Source organism: Seriola dumerili, unplaced genomic scaffold, assembly GCF_002260705.1.
Source record: "Seriola dumerili isolate Sdu_G_001 unplaced genomic scaffold, Sdu_1.0 BDQW01000073.1, whole genome shotgun sequence".
NCBI classification, from domain to species: domain Eukaryota; kingdom Metazoa; phylum Chordata; class Actinopteri; order Carangiformes; family Carangidae; genus Seriola; species Seriola dumerili.
The window spans coordinates 62,056-81,863 of record NW_019174328.1 but is presented as its reverse complement, the minus strand read 5'-3'; the positions used below and the strand labels follow the sequence as shown (position 1 = coordinate 81,863).

Genomic DNA, 19,808 nt, shown 5'->3' with positions numbered 1-19,808 from the left:
CCTGATTTGATCTAATCGAGACTACTGCTGGTGAATACAACATGAATAATGAAGTACAAGTGTTACTGACCTCGTTGTCTTTGTAGCAGCTCTTGTTCAGTTAAATTCTGCTATAACTGTCTTAACTGCTCCTGGTTTGCAGCATTCTCTACAACCACTCAACTGCAGAGTAGACAATCTGCTTCATGTTTCTACCTGCACACATATGCTGAGTGTGATGTGAATGGTCATGTGATATGTGTTTTTCAGGTGTGTCAGTATGGACAGAGTTAATTTCTGATACAGAGCCAGATAGAGATTGCTTTTGTTTTAATGAAAATATAGTAGTGTGGGCATAGCCTTACGCGGCTTTCAGTCAGAACGTGGCAATGGCACCACTTTGCTCTGAAACACATTATTTCCAATAGGTGCGAGGTTGCGCGAGCGCAGTGGCTGGACCCCGTGATGAACACCCGCGCGGCCAATAGAAATGAGGCATCCAGCCGGGCAAGGAAATTAAATGGAAAGTAGACCTGAAATCGCTCACTGTGGTAACAGAGCTCCTTCCCCAGGCTGCTCTCTGTACCTGAGGGCACCGACAGCCTTTTCTTTACTGCTTCTTTTCTTTTTGTTATCAGTGGGTAGATTTGATGATCTTGAAGGATTCTTCTTTATCTTTATTACTAATGCATTGTTTATGTTGCTGCATTTTTTTAACTGTGTATCACCCAGTAAACAAGACTTACTTTTCACTTTCTGTGCACCTCTTTACCTAATCTTGCACTTATTGAAAAGATGTGGTACTAACTTACACCAAGCTCTCCTACTGCACTGAAGCTTAAGTGTTGTCCCTCATTTTCAAGTTGCTCTGGATAAAAGCATCTGCCAACTGAATAAATGTAAAATGAAAATGTAAGACCACAAGATTTTTTCTGCAGGAACTGTAACGTGGTTGAAAGCATTTATACACAGATCTGAATATCAATATCTCCAATAAAATGTTCAGAGCTACTTTTTCATTCTATTTTACATTACTTTCACAATGAAGCAGCAGAGAACCAGTGGGAACTGCATCAACAATCTGCTACACCAAATGTCTAAGGTATTCTGGATATGACAACCAAATTCCACTGTCAAATCATGAGTAATAAAACAGTGGTTTGTTTTGGTATAATAGACCCTCATTATTCCAGATAGTAAGGAAATATTATACAGTATAATATTTAACTCCAAGCTGGAAGATCTTCTCTGTTGGTTAATTGGAATTTTGTCCACAGATCTTAATTAAAAAAAATATGCTTCCAAGCTAGAAGAGCCTGCTGATGGTTTTTCTATAATTTGATTGTCAATCTGTTCGTTAAGTAATTACATGGCAAACGAATGGAGAGACCTCCAATTTTGTCAAGAATATGATTTGGGATGAAATACCACAGTTAATCAGGATTTTTAAGACATCTTTTAACTAATTAACCTTAAAGGTTTTAACAGTATCAGCAATCCAAAAAAATAATTTACTTCTTAAATTGTTGAATCATTTGCAAACAAAGATAAAGTTGGATATAATGAGGAGAACTCTGCCCAGGATAGAGGCCAAATAGTAAAACTTGTCTTGGTCTTTTTTCGTCTGTTTGAGGACTTTGGATGTTGTCTAGCTACATGATTTTTCGTTATAAATATTCCCAAATACTTAACAGAATCCTCAACAGGTATATTATCAATTACATTGTCGTTACAATCATGTAGAGGCAAATTTTATTTCAAATATTTTTGAGTAAAGTTAATCATCATACGTCGTCGCGCGCAGTGACGTATCGCTGTCGTCATCAGCCGTCAGCTGACAACAGGAATGGCTTCGTGTTTCCCCTGCGCTGCTGCTCTCTGAAACATGGTGCTCTCTTTACCAGGTTTAACTCCCGATTTCACTGAGGAGCACCTGCGGGACTTGAACACACTGAGCCCAGGGCACGGAGAGTGTGAGGAGGGAGCAGCGGCCACACCATGCTCCTCCTCCAGCTACCGGAGGATGTCCTCTATCACATCCTGTCTTATCTGGACTACAGGTCTCTGAGCCGTCTCTCTCAGGTCTGTAGAAGCCTGTGTCGCTTCGTGAACCGGGACGCTGTGTGGAGGAGGATCGCCAGAGAGTTTCTGAACACGGGGATCAGGCGGGACGGGACGGACATGTAAGATGGCAGACCTGAGAGCAGCTACGTGTGTTAGCTCAGCTTTAGCCTGTCAGCGTTAGCATGTCACTGTCACTGACCGGCTCTGTCTCCACCGGCTGCTGCACCTGTGGCTCGGTTACTGCTGGCTGACAACCGTGGCCCACAGTCTCTAGCAGCAGCATGGCTGGATTAACTCCTCAGGGACCCCGGGTTAAGGATGTGTTGTTTGGCCCCTGTGAGCCCTCACTGTACATGGCAGTATCATTATTTCCCTCCGGCACCCAGAAGAGCTGAAATAATTATTGTGTTAATTGGTTAGATAATTAAAAGAAAATTAATTGGCAGTTATGTTGATACGCATTAATAGTTTAAGTTTAAAATTCCAAAACAAATCTCTGGTCCCAGCTTCTCAACATTGTGCTGATAATAAAAATAATAGTTGGTTGTTCCTGTGATGGAATGATACGTCCTCACTTGAGGTTTTCTGTCTGTTCATTGCTGACACAGCAAAAGTAATTTAATAAAACTTTACAACTGTACATCAAAACAAGGATCACAATATAAACTACAACAGTTCAGGTCTTAAACCTAAATGTTGACACATCTAGAGTCCCTCTGTAAGAGGAGGGAGGATGGAGGACCCATCGTTGTTGAGAATGAACATCAGTGGAATACATTTCTAACAAATGTGTGATTAATCAGATTATGTAGATCCAAAATATGTAGTGTAAACCTGGGGCTTTTGGGGCCCTGGGGCTTTTGGGGCCCTGGGCAGGTCTCCAGGGTAGTCAGACTTATTAGGAAGAGAAAATAAAGGCAAACATTAAATAATTCACCATAAATCCTGATGAACATTGTAAACAGACACATTTCAGTTTGATTTTGGGTTTAAATCACCAAGATAAACAGCTGGTTTTGTTACCAACATGTGTGATGGTCTGACTGTCGGACCAGATGTCAGCAGGTAACTAGAGAGCATGAAGGTTTTAATTACTTCATTAGACAGCTGATAGAGGAGAGATGCTAGTAAATAAGGAGAGAGAGGAGACCTACATCAGGGGCCTGCAGCTGGATACAAAGTGGGGACATTAGAGTCATGGTACCTTAACCCCTGGACTACCACGGCACATTGTAATTATTATCTTGTCATTACCAGTAAAAATGATGGTGAAAACACTGAAAATAAGATCCGAGTTGTTATAAACTGGAATTAGCTTTAAGAGTGCTCAACAGCCACACTAGCAGCTTTAGCTTTAGGCCCCTGTTCCAGTTCAGCAGTCTCCTCACAGAAGCAGGTGACAGTGTAACAGCAGCTGTAGATCCTCACAGTGAGACGGCTTCAAGCTGCTTCCTCTGCCATCCACGTGCTCATCACATGCCAGTGACTACGCTGCTGTTCTGGGAGGGGCGTTGGCTGCTCCTGCACTAGGGCCCCGACACCTTGAACAAGCATGGCATCAGTATCTGAACATACACATGACCTGCCCCCCCCCCCCCGCCCCCCCCCCCCCCCTTCTGCCTTGTCTGTCTCATGTTATCATCTTTACATCATTTTGCATCGTGCGGTGCAGGAGAACAGTGTCTGTTTTCTCCTAAAGGAACAGGGGGAAAAACGATTTCCTGTCTCTATGACAAAGACACTGTCTGATGCACGGTCACTTTCAGTTTGAACCTGTTTCATGGGATGTGTCTGAATCTCTTGATCCAGCTGCTAATTTGTCCCTGTGCCACTGGTGTGTGGGTCAAAGGGGGCAGAGAGGTTACGGATTCACTCAATTAAAAAAATTGTTTATTGTCATTTACACACATATGCATACTTGTATGTAAGTATAGTATAAGTGAAATTTGATCTTATAATATTTTCATCCCACTATGTGCAGTAGGACGTGTTTGTGGTTATGGTGTGTCTTTGGTTCCACCTGCCAACAGATGATGTGCTATGACTTTGTTTATTTGTTTGTGTTGTTCACATTATGGAATAAAACAAATACTGAGAAAGAATTGTCTAAAAAAAAGTAGAACAGTTCCAGTTTGTCCTCTACCTGTGAACTCATTGGATGGTTTCAAAGGGTCAAATAAGCCTTTTCATTATAATCAGTCTATAAAATCAGCAGTGGTGGAAAGACTGATGCTCAGATGTCTCTGTCTCTGCTGCAGATATCCTCATATCCCGCTGAAGGAGAGAGTGAAGATAGCTCAGAACTGGAGGGATGGGGTCTGCAAAAGGGCGATTCTTCTCAAATGGAAAACGAAGTAAGTGTGTCACTGACTAATGCACTGCTTAAAGACTCAAACACTTTGACCTTTTTTACTCCTTTGGGGCCTCTGCTTCCAGTCTGTATGCTAAGCTAGGCTAACCACTAACATCCTGGCTCTTGTTCCACACACAGGCATGAGATTGATATCCAACTTCTTGTCTTCAATTTTGTAAATTTCATTTATGTCTTGTCTTCAGACTGTTGCCATGGTTGCAGCTGGATGGGGATGTACTGTTTCTGTCTCAGGCTGCTGATATTGGAGCGTACCATTTGCGCCAAGACTCAGGGAGACTCCAGCGTAACCCATTTGAAATCTACTCAGGCCATAACGGAGACGTGTGTCACTTTGTTCTGACGGACTCTCACCTGATCAGTGGTGGAAGGTACAGTAGCTCATGTTCTCTCTGTTCTCCTCCTGACTTCATCTGACACCACAACATGCTCTTAGTCATTTGTTTCTTTATATTAAGGAATGTTTTGTGACTTTGTCATTGATGCAACTTTAGCGGTTTAAAGATTTTACATTTGGTGTTTTAAACTGTACTAAGGTCCCTGTTCACATGGCACATGACAAGCAATGTGCAGCAACGGCAATTATTTTGTTAAAGTTAAAGTTCCTCTAGACTTCTTTTAAACTCAAACTCCTCTGCTATGATTCATAGTTGAACATGGTTTGCACACATAAAAACTGGGTCTGACGCTCATCTCCTCTTACTTCCTGATTGAGAAATGTGGATCAGGCCTTTAGCCCCGCCCATCACCTGCTGTCTCCAGGTGGACAGGTGAAAGAGCAGAGAGTATCAAGATGGTTAGAGGAGGAAACATCAGAGAGACTCAGCCTCATGTTTGAGCCTCAGTCAGACCCAGATTCAGAGGAGGAGTCTGAGACCAGAACCAGAGACTAGCTAGACGGATCAGAACAGTTACATCCCCTGCAAAGTGCAACGCAAGTGTCTTTGCTAGTTTCAGAGCAACGCAGTTGTCATTTTCCCTTGCAGCTCCCAAGTTGTTGAAATAGCAAATACACCTGCAACTAAGTTCTCCAAGATGCTGGAACAACCTATCTGTCAAGTCCCTGAAAACCTGTGTGCAGGTGTACTGAGGAGAACTGAGGCTGATTTAAAGGCAGAGGGAGCAAATACACAAAATTCACAGCAAATACTGATCTGATTTTTTTTCTCTTCGCTGCACTTTGGATGACGTTCACTGATAAATACAAACTTTTCATGGCATAATTGATGAAAGCTTCCTGACTTTACTTTTACTCCCTAAAACTTCTGCACAGTTCCGTACATGTACGGATATATTAACATCAGGCTCCTTTCTGTCTGTCAGCGATGGCAAGATCCTGGTCCACAGCAGGACCAGTGACGTGTCGGTGGAGTTATCAGGTCATAACCAGGAAGTCAACTGCCTGGACTCTAAAGATGGACTCATCATCAGCGGATCCAGGGACCGAACAACGCGGGTCAGAACACCTTTACCATTCACACATAGTAAAGTGATGCACAGCACCAGCGGTGTTCATCATCCGCACGTGAATTGGGACGTAAACCTCGTTTACAATCTTACATTTCACCTCAGACTCAGTTCATCATGAGCCTCACTCATGTCAGTGTGTCATGTATATATCATAGTTTGTCTGTGTATGCATGCATTATAAATTGTGCTTACTGGGGACTTTTATGTCTCTAGATTTGGACCTCGACTTCCAACTGCCCCAAAGACACAATCCCCATGTACGACAGAGTGTGGTCTGTTGCCATTAGTCCAGCGCTGAGGTAAGACTTTGCTCACAATCACTAACAAAGAGGTTGACAAATGTGGCGGTGATTGGTCGCACAGTTAAATAGGGTTTCCCTCGGTAAGAGTGCTAGTGGACGTGGTAAGCTCTTTAGAGGATCTCTCTAATCAGTCTTTGATGTTAATGACACAGACACTGACTGTAAGATATGACACCAGCTCATGGTCATTTTCTATCTCAACTTGACACAGACATTAGGTTTACATGTCCAGATGGTGATTATCAAACTAAGCGGAGATGATGATGTTGGACCTGTCCTTTGAATAGAAAGGTTTCTTGTGTAGCTGACCTCTGTGGCTGGGGTTAGGGCTAAGGTTAGGTTGAGGGGAAGGTAAAGCTGAACACTGACTGGTTGAGCTGTTTGTAAACAGACAGGTTTGTTTCCTTCTTTTCTAACATTGTGTCATGCTGCTCTGATCAGTTACCGCGAGGCAAAAGTGTGTGATCTGATCTATCAAACATGGAGTCTTAACGGATCTCTTCTTGAAATCAACTAGTAGTTTCTAAAAGTTTCTAGATGATGTTGTAAATAGCAGTTTGCTGTTTGATGTACAGTAGATCCGCCTCTCTTTTTCTTTCAAGGTTGTTATAGTTCATAATAATATCCCTTGCTGGTGGCAGGTGTCTTTATTCGTTTCGTTTATTTTGGGGCTATCTTGTTCAGATTTCCATCACTTGCATTACAAGCACACTCATATCCCTTAGTGTTTTTGCCTGGATCGCAACAGTGTGGCGAGCCTTAGAATCACATGTCACTGACTGACTGACTGAGCGATGAAGTGACACCATTGGTCAGCCAAATACCACATGACTGAATATTGAATTTACAGTTTCCCCATTGGCTGTTGCTCTGTCAAAATGATTTGGCACAAACAGTCTCTTTGGTAATCAAGGGGCGTTCACAGACAGTGTTTCCAACTGAGCGCCCCTGTCACTAGACCTTTCATACACCTTTAGCAGCTTTTTTTTTTTTTAAAAAAGCACCTAGTGTTAAATGTAGTGACTTATTGCACAAATGTTAGCTACTTTCCATAGCAGCGAGTCGCCAGTACTGCCCCGCAAATGGCCTGAAGTGACTGCTGGATAACATGTAGTCTTAATAGGCCACGTTCCACTGTTTCAAACTTGTTCTGTTGTCGTGACTAATTAGCATAGTATGTCATGTAGCGACATTTAGCTACTTTTTGCGCAGACTTCAGCTACTTTACATTGAAAGTAGTTGTTTACAGCAGCTCCAGCAGGTTTCAGCTACGTCCTTAATTTTGCACATTGACCATACATGGTCCAGACATATACTAAGTTTTGACTTAGTGTTTGAATTTTGATTTTTCTATTTTAGTTTTGTTGACTTTGTAACATAGTTTATATATATATAGAAAATAGTAAAGATTGGAGTATCCATGAAGGGACTGAAGTGGACTTGAGAGAGCGGAACCAGATTCTTTGTAGTGGTGGCTGAGAAGCGCCTTTGATTTCTCAGCCATGTTTACTTTCAGACACTTAAAAAGGCACACTCACACACCCTCGCTCACAGCATTGATGACATGCAGGCAGACAGATGCAGAGCACTGTAACAGTATCCTGACTTCAGCACCTGCTCGTCCAGCAGAGAGGCAGGTGATCGTCCATCTGGCTGCAGAGTGGAAACATCACAGGTCCAGGGGGGTTTCCCATCTCACTAAATAACTGCCTGCCCTGGATTCATTAAAACAAAGTACAGTAGTTAATGCTAGCTCCTTGGTTACTGCATAGCAGGACACTGCTTCTGTTACATTTATTCATCTTTTTTTAGTGCAGTTTGTGAGATTATCACCTGTTAGAGAGAGTGGTCTCAGCAGGGATTCTGTTGATATCTTTACCTGGCCTAACTAACCGGTGAGACTGGTTGCTCTTGTCATTATCTGCTTTATACTGCTACAGCTCTGATGTACCAATATCTTGTCAGAAAACTCTCTGAAACACAAAGAGCTTCTCATTGAGTGAACATGGTTTAAAATAGCTGTCAGGTGCTTGTTTTTGCAGCAAGTACCTTCGTTGTCCCCTGAATCCTAACAAACCTGCCCACAACAACAGTGCAAAGCTACATACACACTGTTTTAGCTTTAAAACCCATATCTCTTTTGCTTCATTTACACCTGGCGTCCGAACAACTCTAGATTTGAGCTCCTAAAACTGAGCTTTAGTTTGAAAACTCTGGGGTTGTGTTTTAGTGTGGACGGGGAAAAATGGACACCTTTGGAAACGAAGACACTGACGCCCAATTCTGATCCAGCCCCTACACACTCCCCCTGCCCACTCTCACTCCGTTTGCGCATTCGTGTGAAGGGTCCGCACATTGAGTGTCGTTCCAAACTAATAACCCTGAAGTGGGAGTGGGTTATAAAGCCTCCAACACTGAGTCTGCATCGATGCAGACTTACAAACCACACTCCCAGACGAGTGCAGCATCGCTTTGAGCGAGGGATGGATGAAATGCATATACCTGCTAAAGTGAGTTCCGTGTGTTTATTTCAAAAGGACAAGCACATAAATTACCTCAAACAGACATTTGACTATTTTCACGCACACATGATGAAATTAGACGTTACATTGTAATTTGCAATGAACATCACGCTGTGTACCCAAGAAAAAAAGTGTTTTTATTTGACTTGATATTTGAAAATTAAACTCAGGAAAAAATAAAGATAGAATTAGATTAAGACAGCAAACGAAAACATGTTCAGCAAAAATGAAATGCGGCCAAAGAAGCATGTGAGTGAATTTTTATTTATTCAATTAATAATTTTCCTTCCACAAGCTCACTGTGCCATGAATGTCATGAGGGCGATGTCATTGCCCACACACCTTCATCTTTGTCAGTGCTGTGTGTAAGATTATATTTTAGATAAATATTGATTTAATCACAAGATCTTTCTGAAATATTTTGGGTAACAATGAATTTCCTGTTTCCATCAGAGAAAAATGAGGCCGTCCCAAAGCTTGCCGTTGTATTTATACCCTCCTCCTTAATGAAGAGACCCTCCACAGCCACGACTGTGACTTCACACGGAGTTACACTCTGTCTCTGAGTGGGAGTGTGTAGCGACCAGATTGGAATTGGGCCCCACAGTCGCTCCCTGATTGGGTCTTATCAGCCTGGACTAGCAGTGGTGAATACAACATGATAATGAATTACAAGTGTTACTGACCTTGTTGCCTTTGCTAGCAGCTGTTGTTCACTTACAGTCTGTATTTGAACACTGCAGCTGTCTTGCAACTAATCAGCTGCACAGTAGAAAATCTGCTTCCCGTTTACACCGGCTTGCTCATGCTCAGTGTTCGTGAATGGTCATGTATATATGTGTTTTCAGGTAATATGCCACTTTAAACGAAAACATAGTAGTGTGGACGTAGCCTGAGACTCAGCCTGCCAATTAGATTTTCTCAGTTGTTTCAAGCTGTCTCTCCTTCAGCAGATGCATTTACAGTATTATTTAGAGCTTATTGAAAACACATTGTGTTTATGAAAATATGATCAGAAATACGAGCTGTTTTAAACCTTCACAGAGTTTTGTTATATCAGTCCCATCAGCAGACAGAACACTGACGCATGACATCACACCTAACACTGGATGCTGGTGTCTTGGTTATTATGTGCTGTTCAGTTACATTTAGGAGGAGATCATGGTCATGGTAAACGGTTAAAGTACAGTCGGGCTTCTTTTCAGTAGAGCGCATGCTACTTCCCGCAGAGTCGTCCAGTACGGACTGAATTGCTTTGATTCCGGGCTTCTTTGAAACTGGGAACTGTTTTTTGAAAACATTAACAACATTCATTCCTAAAAGCATATTATTAAAATGAACTCTAAGCCCATTTAAATCCTTAAAGCCCAGTTTTAGTCCAGTCACAGCTTGGTCCTTGCGCCTTGTAAATAAATCAGGAGCACATAAAATATCCTCTTTTTTTGCTCTAAATCTGTAGCTGTTGCCCCTACGAAAATAAGAAATCCAGTATATCAGCGTACATGCATGGTGGCCTTGTCTGTCTGGTCCAGGCCTCGGAGCGTCTCTCAGATCTGAGAGGAACAGGCAGATTATCCACATCATTAATTCTCCAATTTGCTGGCTGAAATAGCAGACTGCGCCTCAGCCCGCTGCCCCCTCATAATGGAAACCTGCTCGCTACCTCTCGCTGACCAGCGGCCTGGTTAATTAAAACTCTTCTGGAAACCAGGTGTCAACTCACTGATATACCTATTAAACCCACCTCTGCTCTGCACACCCAGTAAGTCTCCCCTCCAGCTGGTTCCTGAGGTTTTTTCACCTCAGTTGTTTAAGTTCAGAGTCACAGAGGGAAGAAGGAACAAACCACACTGAACCAGACTTTTGAGAAAGTGACGTACAGCACGGTGTTATGGCCCTGCAACACAAGAAGTCGGTGTAGACCACTGTTCTATGATACGATGGTGATGCAGTCAAAAGTAATTACATGCTCATTGTAGGATTGATCAATACTCGCGTTACACTCATGATCTGTAAATGTTATGAGTGTTTCATACAGGATCAGTTTCCACACTGAGCCACAGCAGGGTGGGTGTGAGGCTGTGTACAAGCTTGATGTGCAAGCTCCTGATCCCTGACACTCGTGTGCATGAGCTACAGTACAACACACGCACACACACACACACACACACACACACACACACACACACACACACACACACACACACACACACACAGCTCGTTCAAGTTCAGGTTACATGCAAACGCAGTTGGAAGTTCTACTACTAACTCTACTACTGTACATGATAATACAATATAAAACAAAATGGATAAGAACAACCTGGTCAACAGGAATATCCCAAGTTTTTTTCAAGCTTGTAAACACAGTCATAACCTCTCATGTAAACACCCCAGATCCATGGTAATGGCTTAAATTGAGGAAGACTTATCTGTGTGAACATGTAGGACACTGAATACATTTTTCAAATATTAAAATCACACTATTTTGTTTCACAGTGAAGCACACTTTCAGGTTGATATCTGTAATGTTCTACTTCCTTTTTCACATAAAAGAGGGAAGTTCAGTTTTGTCAAGAAAGTGAAATTAATTTATAATCCATAGAAATCCAACATTCACATAGCCTGCTGATGGCCATTATCTAAGGAGTGCAGCAGTCACACAGCCGGTGTGAACACACGCGTGTGCGAGCGTCAGCATTTCAGTGACGCAGCCGCCACACACATGCAGGCAGTGTGTTCCCGGCGTTAGTTGAACCCAGGTCTCTGGCTGCGTTGGTTTCAGGTCAGGAGACTCTCTGACTCTCTGACTCTCTTCCCAGATGTGTGACATGGTAACTCACTGTCTTTAACAGTTTGTGGCATTTGTTTGTGCCACTGTGACAGATTTTGTGAGATGTTTAAAAGGTTTGATCAGAGTGAAGAGGGTGAAGGGTGACTGCACCACAGAGCAGGAGAGAGGAGAGGGAGCTGGTGGAAAGTGGATCCTACATTTACTATAGAGCAGCTTGATGCTTGGTGTCTGTCGTTAGACCATTGTTGCCTTGTAAACACCTGCATATTTTGAACTGTGCACCCCCAGTTTGTAGTCTCCACGCCCAAGCGGGGAACCCCGATGACATCACTGAGGTTCTTTTCTCAAATATGAGCTCCTCCAGAGCCACAAGAGTGTCAATGAGCTTTGGCTCTCCAGCAAAGCAACACATCAGTCCCCAGATCAACACATCCCTGCTGTTGTAGCCTGACTGCTTCTTTCATCTGGTCAGTGCATCCAGTTTGTGCTGGAGGTGACGACTGATGCACAGCAAATGGGGTTAATTACATACAGTATATCATCATCCAACTCGAGGGAAATCAATTTGTGTCTGTAAACTTAACACTACTAGATCCAACACACCCGTACTGTACACACACATCTCATCCCACCTGTTTCCATCCCTGTGTTTCTGTTGTTCCACTGGATATCAGCTCAAGGTCTGTTAGCGAGCATTATTGTGGCTGCGGTGAAATGCCAAGGCTGTTGCAGGACGGCCGCCCCCGTCCCTGCTCCCTGCCGCCTCAGAAAAGAAAATCGATCCCATCAGTGGCCGTGGACCTTGGCTTTTTTTTTTTTCCTTATTCAGATTGCTTTCTTCACTCATGTTCCTTTTTTTCCACACCATATTGTGTGTTCACACTGTGTGACCTCTGATGCAGCTCATACTGGACAGGCTCAGTGAAATATGACGAGGCTCTACAGGAGGTAGCGGGGTAAAACAGGGTCAGATAGGTTTTTCTCACACTGTTATCTGTGTCTCCTCTGTCTGCTTTTGTCCCCCTGTGGGTAAATCCCCACTGTACATGGTTTTCAGAGGTTGCCTTGACCACAGTGTTGACAGACAGTGACACCAGGCCAGAAAACGCAATGATTTTCTTTTTCATTCATAATTCTTGGCCATTTTCACAATAAGAATATTTAGTTTCAGACCAATCTACTGGCTTTTAGTTTTCAATGAAATAAACCAAAATGAGTCGTTAACTAAATAACTAAAACAATTGCAGTCTACCACGTTTTGTTTTGCATGTAGGAAAAAAAAAAGAAATAGCTAAAAATGCTTTTTGTTGGTCAGTGGGATCTAAGTACTTTTTAGTGTCCCCTGGAAACTCCTCCGTTGTGTTATGAGTATTTGCAGCTCATGTGTTTTCTTAAGTTGCAGAGTGTTGAGCTCTCAGGGACAATGTATCTGAGAAGGAAATATACAATTACACAAATGTTGTCTTGTTACATTCATTATGATGTACATTTCCACAGCACCAATTCCATCAGTACAACAACAGAGATGCATCATGCTCATCATTCTGCTAGGAACACTTTCTCTATCTTACGCAAGTGCTGCTTTTATTCGGTAATTACTTCCAATCAGCGAGGGTTTCGTCCAGGAGCTCCGGCTTTCGCACACAATCCAAAGATGGTGAATGATGAATGAGTAAATTTACCTGCTGATGTTTCTGGACACATCCTCATTGATCTCTGTGGAATCATTGGGTGTTTCCTGCAGGTGACCCAGGCTTAGCAGACCTCTTGTGTCCAGAAGGCTAGTGAGCTACTTGCCCCATGATTCTCCTCTTATGAGCCACAGACATCTCAGTGTTCTCCCTGTGGATGGCGCTTCTCCTTCTTTCTGCTTTGATGATGTATTGTAGGCTCTGGCCGAGGATCACGCTGCCAAGCCCTTGCGTTAAACTTCACCCTCCAGCCACTTTGCCTACATTCTCCCCTTAAACTTGGTGAGCTTCCTCTTGAAGGCATCATCCAAGCAATCTTTCCAGAGGACTGTAAGCTCCAGCATGATGACTTGCCCTGACCATTCAGACACGAGAACCATATCTCGTCTCAAGATGCTGGGTTCTTTGCGGAGGCCAAGGTTCCTGCAGATGTCAGAGCTGAGGGTCCTGGCCCGCACTTTAAGGAAGGTGATGGTCTGTCCTGTTTCTCCAATATCCGTTAGGACTAGATCATGGCACTAGTGGTATCACCCATCTACTGGTAGAAACTTAAGATGTTCACCATAGACTGCCTGGACAAGGAACTTGATGCGACTGGCCTTAGCTTTCCACAGCTAGGCCCATGTTGCCTTGTTCTCCAACACTTTGTCCCACCATGACCAGATAGCTTCTCTGCCCCACTGTCAACATCCTACATGACCTCCACCCTTGTTGATCTCACCTCCCCCTCTCCTTCCTTTTGGTAGCATCACTCGGGGAAGTTGGAAAACATTTAAGTCCCACTCTGTCTTGAGTCTCCAACCACATCACTTCGCTTTGGCGCACCCTCCACTCTGTGTAACGGCTTCCACTGCACGCCACTTTCTCCAAGTCCTCACTTTGATTCCGGCTTGGGCCGCCTTCAGGTCGGTTGACTGCAAACCTTGCTAAATCTCGTCGAAGTCCTTTTCCTGTGATCTGAGTGGCAGTTGAAGCTCGGTGTTGTGCCCATAGAGTGTGATGCTGCTCAGACTCCTAGGCAGCTCCAACCATCTTCTGATGTGACAACTTATTTTCCCGTCGGAGGCCTCATGGCAGAAAAATATGATCAGCCAAGTCTCCAAATCAGTGCAGGTGGATCCCCTGGATGATGTATCCCCCAGAGTGCTGATATAATGGACACTATATGGAATTTACCATGTGAACCATTACAGCACATCACTGACCCTGTTTACCTGGCCTTTATTTGTTTGTGGTTGCTACTATTTGAGACTCGACCATGATTTGGATCAGCTTTAATTTAAGAATTTGCGGTATATTCTATTAGTGATGAGTCTCCTGCTTTTTTTTTTTACATCGTGTTTTCTCCCTCTCACCATTCTCTCTCTCCTGCTGTGTTGCTTGTGTGTACGGGTCCTGGCATTAGGAAGTGAGGCAGGTGGTTAGCTAATAATTGACTAAGGTGTTTCCTGCAGACACCGCTCTCATTCAAACAAGACCCGACAGGCTGAGGTGTGGGCTGGGCAGCTGCAGATGTGCAGCGGCAGGTCACGGCTGAGAAGGTTTCTTGGGCCAGGCTTTGAGCTCATCGCTCGGCTGGTTATCCTCTGTGGATGTGAAGTCTGGGAGATCTCTCATGAACTTTTTCCTCCAGATTGCCAGTCTGTATCCATGGTGTATTTCCCTGTTAATGCGGCTTTAATGGCCCCTCATCATCCCTCATCAGCAAAAGTAGCCAAGTCTTCCAGTTTTGAGACATAGCCTGGTATTTACATGGAGCATATGGAACCTGATTATTCATATCCTTGTGTATATGATCATAACAATATCTGGGTTTCTGATCATCTGTGTGCAGATTCATTTCTAAAGCACCAGGTAAAAGAGGGGGAGTGTGGGGTTTACAGTGCATTGTATTAACGAAGTAATGCTAACAGTTGACAATGAACTCAGTTTGGCTTCTGGCTGTATGAACGCTGCGAGATTAACACCTACACTCATGGAAAACAAGAGTGAAAAAAACACAATACAGTCTCTGAAGTCAGGCTTTCAATTTCATTTCAGTGTTTTAATCATCATAACATTGTTTATCACCATATTTCTTTTTGTTTAACTGACTAACTAACACATAAAGCCTCTTTCAGACATGCTCCCAAACGTTCGTGTCACAGCTGAATAATTTGCCTGAATCACTGGTTACAGATCTGATGAAGTCAGACCTGTAACATTTCTGTATCACTTCAACACAACTCGAGTCAGATTAACATACAGACCACCATGAGGTTCACTACACAGAGAGATTAAATACATGTCTTGTTCTGCCGTCCTGAATGTCACTGTGAAAAAAATAACTATGGCTAAATCATAAAACATAGATAGTAACTCTGCATTCAAACTCGCACTGAAGTCAATGTATTACCAGCAAAAAGGATCAAAAAATGTCATGTTGATAAGTGTTTTATATTTGATGAATTATTACTAATGCATTATTATGTAAGTCAGCAGGCAGCTAATTTACATCTATACATGTGTGGGGAGTTCAGTCCAAAACAATACCACCTTTTACAAATTGGTCACATGTTTGGTGAAATCCTGATCTGTAGAGTAAATAGTAGCTACAGCTGTCAGATAAATGTATTGGAGTAAATGTGCAACACAGTGTAAAACTGATATAAAGACTGTTTCAGTATTTTGGTAAAATTCTCAAGTAAAACACCGAAACAAGTATAAACACTTTTTCCCTCAGATGTGGCCCAGTGACCCTGAGGATGATAGTTACAAGCCTGTTGCAAATTTACTATGAGGGATGCAAAATTTTGCATCACTCTAATTTTTCTAATTAACTACAGTTGGATTTATGGTCAATGTAAAGAGTGTAAATTACAGTGTAAACTACAGCCTATGTGACAGCAGTGCCGCCACTGACGTGTGAGGCGTGACTTTGATTTACAGCATCAACTTACATCGGCCCCTTGCAAGATGCTGCAGCAGACGAGTCGTGCTAGAATTGACTTCGTCAGAATCAACAGCTTCGTCTTTGTTACTAAGAAAAAAAGGCAACAGCGTCAGAGGAGGAGATGGTGTGTGAGACCAGTGAATGTCTCAAAGCAAAATGAAGGGGAATACACTGTGCTTATTCGCCTGAAAGCTGGAAACACACGGGAGGTAAACACAACTCATGACCAATCACAACTCCTCTGGTCCTCATGTGATATCGGCGTCAACGCCGTGATCCCAACATGGCACACATCAGCTGCACCGTAAGCTGCAAGCCTGCTCATGTAGCTGCTGTATGCTAGGTGAGTAGATCTTAACACATAATTGTAAATGGACTGCTCTGTAGAAAAGCGTTTAAAAAGCGGTGGTGACAGAGCTGCCATCAGTGTCTTGCCCAAGCACACTTCGACAGGAGGAGCCGGCGATCGAACCGCCAACCCTGCAGTCAGTGGACGACCCGGTCTAGCAGCTGTGCCGCAGCCTTAAGACTACAGATATTAATGAGCCCAGCTGCAATTCATGTGTTTTGCATAATGTCTTGGTAAAAAGCATCTGTCCTGTAAGCGTGTATTCACGTCTCATGAGGAAATCTGAAGTTTTCAGCTCAACAAAAAGATCAGTGGTTGAGTCTGAAAAATCAGTGACACGAAAAAAAGCAGGAATTTTTCTGTTACGTTGACAGACGCTCGTGTCGAGCAGCACAGATCCTGTAATGCTTCCACATTGGTGCCAATTTCCTGCCAGACTAGGTGGGTATCCTGACGTGGAGCTGGGGTGGGGTTTGGCGTCGGCGGTACGCTACACTGACCAGTAGTGTAGGGAAGGGGGGCTGGGCAGAAGCCAGTGAAGGGAGAAGCTACCCTGAAGAGAGGTGAGAACAGGGAGGGGTGAGAATTGTTTTGTCTAGAATTCCTCAAGCACAACTACAAAGATGTTGCAGGGGCCAAAAGCGCTTTTGAAAGTTTCCAAAAGAAGAACATGATTGTTGGATAAACCATCCCCAATTCGCCACTTTCTCACCACCGCCGGGGGAGGACGACCTTTGACCTCCGGTATGAAAGTACAGGGTGACGGCACAGCAGCCACCCAGCCAGCCAGAGCCAGCCCTCTCTGACTGCACCCCCACCGTCGCCGCCGCCACCACCCAACCTCACACACTCCAATTTCACCCCCACTGCTCTGCCCCACTCAACCGCAAGAAAAAACCCGAAATTCATGTCTTTCTCTTTGGTCTCTCCCGAGCCGTCCCTGTGGCTCAGGAGTCAAGAATTCAATTAGTTAAAAAAAGAGAAGAAAAGAGCGAGGCTGCAACAATGCAGCGATAAGGGGGCAGAATGTGCGTTCCCACACGCTAAATACAGGGCGCTTTCCCTGGGGCCCACAGAGCCAGAGGACCCGCACCACAGGAGGCGAGAATAATCACAGCTCCCTCTGAACCCCCTCATTACACACACACACACACACACACACACACACAAACACACACACCTTACATTCCTCACACACAGATAGCTTCATGCAGACACGCATTACAGGCAGACATTCCCTTGAAGAAAGACACACCTTGCAGACACACTGCTCCATACTACACGCATAAACACACACACACACACAGAAACTTTCAGCAAACACACACACACACACACACACACTGCACATAAAGACCTCTCATTACATGCTGGCCTCATACAGGTGTTCTCAGGTCTCAGGTTTAGCCAGGAAGAGTGTTTTCCTGCATCTGGCTTGACACACTTTGCCTGATGTCAGACAAACACAACTGCAGACAAACAACAGTCCAAGTCTGTTTCCAAACGTTCACAACAACTAAAACCAGCAGAACAACACGAGCTAGAGAAGTTTTTTTGTCTTGAGCTGTACATCTACAACATGTCACACCATAATACACACATACCTGCGTGTTTTTTTTTTATTAATCAGCTGAGTTTAATCAGCTCAGCTTGTTAAACTTCAGTAAAGCCTATAGAGCGAAAACCCTTAAGAGAGGGAAAATATTGTTTCTAGTCATTAAGGTCAGATTAGTTAGACTTTCTAGTTTTAATGCTCTCTAGTGGTGCTTATTAAACTCTTAATATAACAAATATATCTATATATCCCATAAATATACCTATATGTCAAATCTAACAAACAAATTGATTATTATCAGTTCATTTGTTGAGGATTGTTTCACTTTATTTCACCCTCTGCTCTTGGAAACTGTGGTAGGTGTTTTGACATTTTTTGGACCACATGATTAGTTGATTAATCATAAAAATAATTGGCCAGATTGACTGAGAATGAAAATAATCATTAGCTGCAGCTCTAATCTAAATATTAACAATAATATTTTTTCAGTCTCAGTATATGAAACGATATAGTAACAGTATAATCAAGTGGATATTCAATGCAACAAAATGTTGCACTGTTATTTATTACATGAGACAAAACTCGTCTTTAAGCAGAGATTTAAGTGTTTATTATTATATTTTTGGAAGCTGGCGATTAAACAGGTAATGAATGACAACATAAGACAAAGCTGTATTAATATACAAGATGTCTTCTGAGGTATTTTATTCTTAACAACATTAAACACATCCTTCAATCTTCTTACAGATAGATTATATAGTGTTAAAAAAAAACAGATATTAAATATAGTTGGTTGAAGGAGATAAACTCAGAGTGTTTCCATATTTTATTACAATTCAATTTAGAGAGAGATTTTTATGTTATAAAAGACAAAAAAAAAGTATTTTGGCAGTTTTCAAGAAATCATCTGCACATCTTTGATATTTTTACTTGACAACGTCAAATGGCAAATTAATCATCAGTCATTAAATAAATAAATAATCCTAAATCATTAGTTATATGATGGATAAGTGGACGCTTTGATTGATTGATGGATGATCCTGATTAATGGATCTCTAGAGATGACTTGTTACAAACATTGTGTTAAGACCTTCATGAGGAAGGTGACACGCTCACTGCCCTGAGCTATTTCCCCATGAAGACCGGAGCACAGCAGAACTATGTGGAGTTACTGCTCTTTCAACAAGCAGTTCAATAAATGGAGGCTAAAAGAAAAACAAACACAAAGACCATTTGAAACAATGAAAATGAGAAAACAGCCCTTTCTCTGAACAGATCCTCAATAATTCGGTGACATTTTGGAGGGAGTCGGTGAAAGGAGGTCTCTGTGACAAGTGTGTGTGTAGTCGGGATCGCTGGGGAGCGCGACTGACAAGTTTTAAATTGGGATCCACTAGAAGCAGAGCTTCAGTGATCACAGAGCTTTCTCCTGCTAAAAATGTGGTGGGAGTGACGCTCATTAGGAATAATGTGCTGTATGAATAACACGGCGCCACTACAACAGCACACACTCCCACGCTGTTAGGGCTCCATCCACACATGTTCACCTTAACACTCTGGGGATAATTTATCCTTCAAAATGTTAAAAACCTAGCTCAACTAAATAAACATATAAAGAAATGGAGGAGGTCTGTCAGTAGGTTGAAGGTAACCAATCAAGCTGCAGCTTCAACAAACTTTAAAACATCCTGAACAAATAATCTATAGATGAGACTCTGTGAAACTCTGACAATATCACCGTACATATAAATGTGTAATTTTACAAAAAAATGTGTTGTTTGA

The 19,808-nt window shown here is 42.8% G+C and overlaps 1 protein-coding gene across 1 annotated transcript in view; it reads left to right on the top strand.

The window, feature by feature from the left end:
• Nucleotides 1–1,809: 1,809 nt before the first annotated feature.
• Nucleotides 1,810–19,808, top strand: part of fbxw4 (F-box and WD repeat domain containing 4) — a 50,505-nt gene continuing 32,506 nt past the window's right edge. The window contains exons 1-5 of the mRNA XM_022743801.1: nt 1,810–2,162; nt 4,302–4,397; nt 4,600–4,785; nt 5,738–5,870; nt 6,098–6,183. Coding sequence (XP_022599522.1) covers nt 1,978–2,162; nt 4,302–4,397; nt 4,600–4,785; nt 5,738–5,870; nt 6,098–6,183 — 686 coding nt within the window. The 5' untranslated portion in view covers nt 1,810–1,977. The remainder of the gene's footprint in view (nt 2,163–4,301; nt 4,398–4,599; nt 4,786–5,737; nt 5,871–6,097; nt 6,184–19,808) is intronic.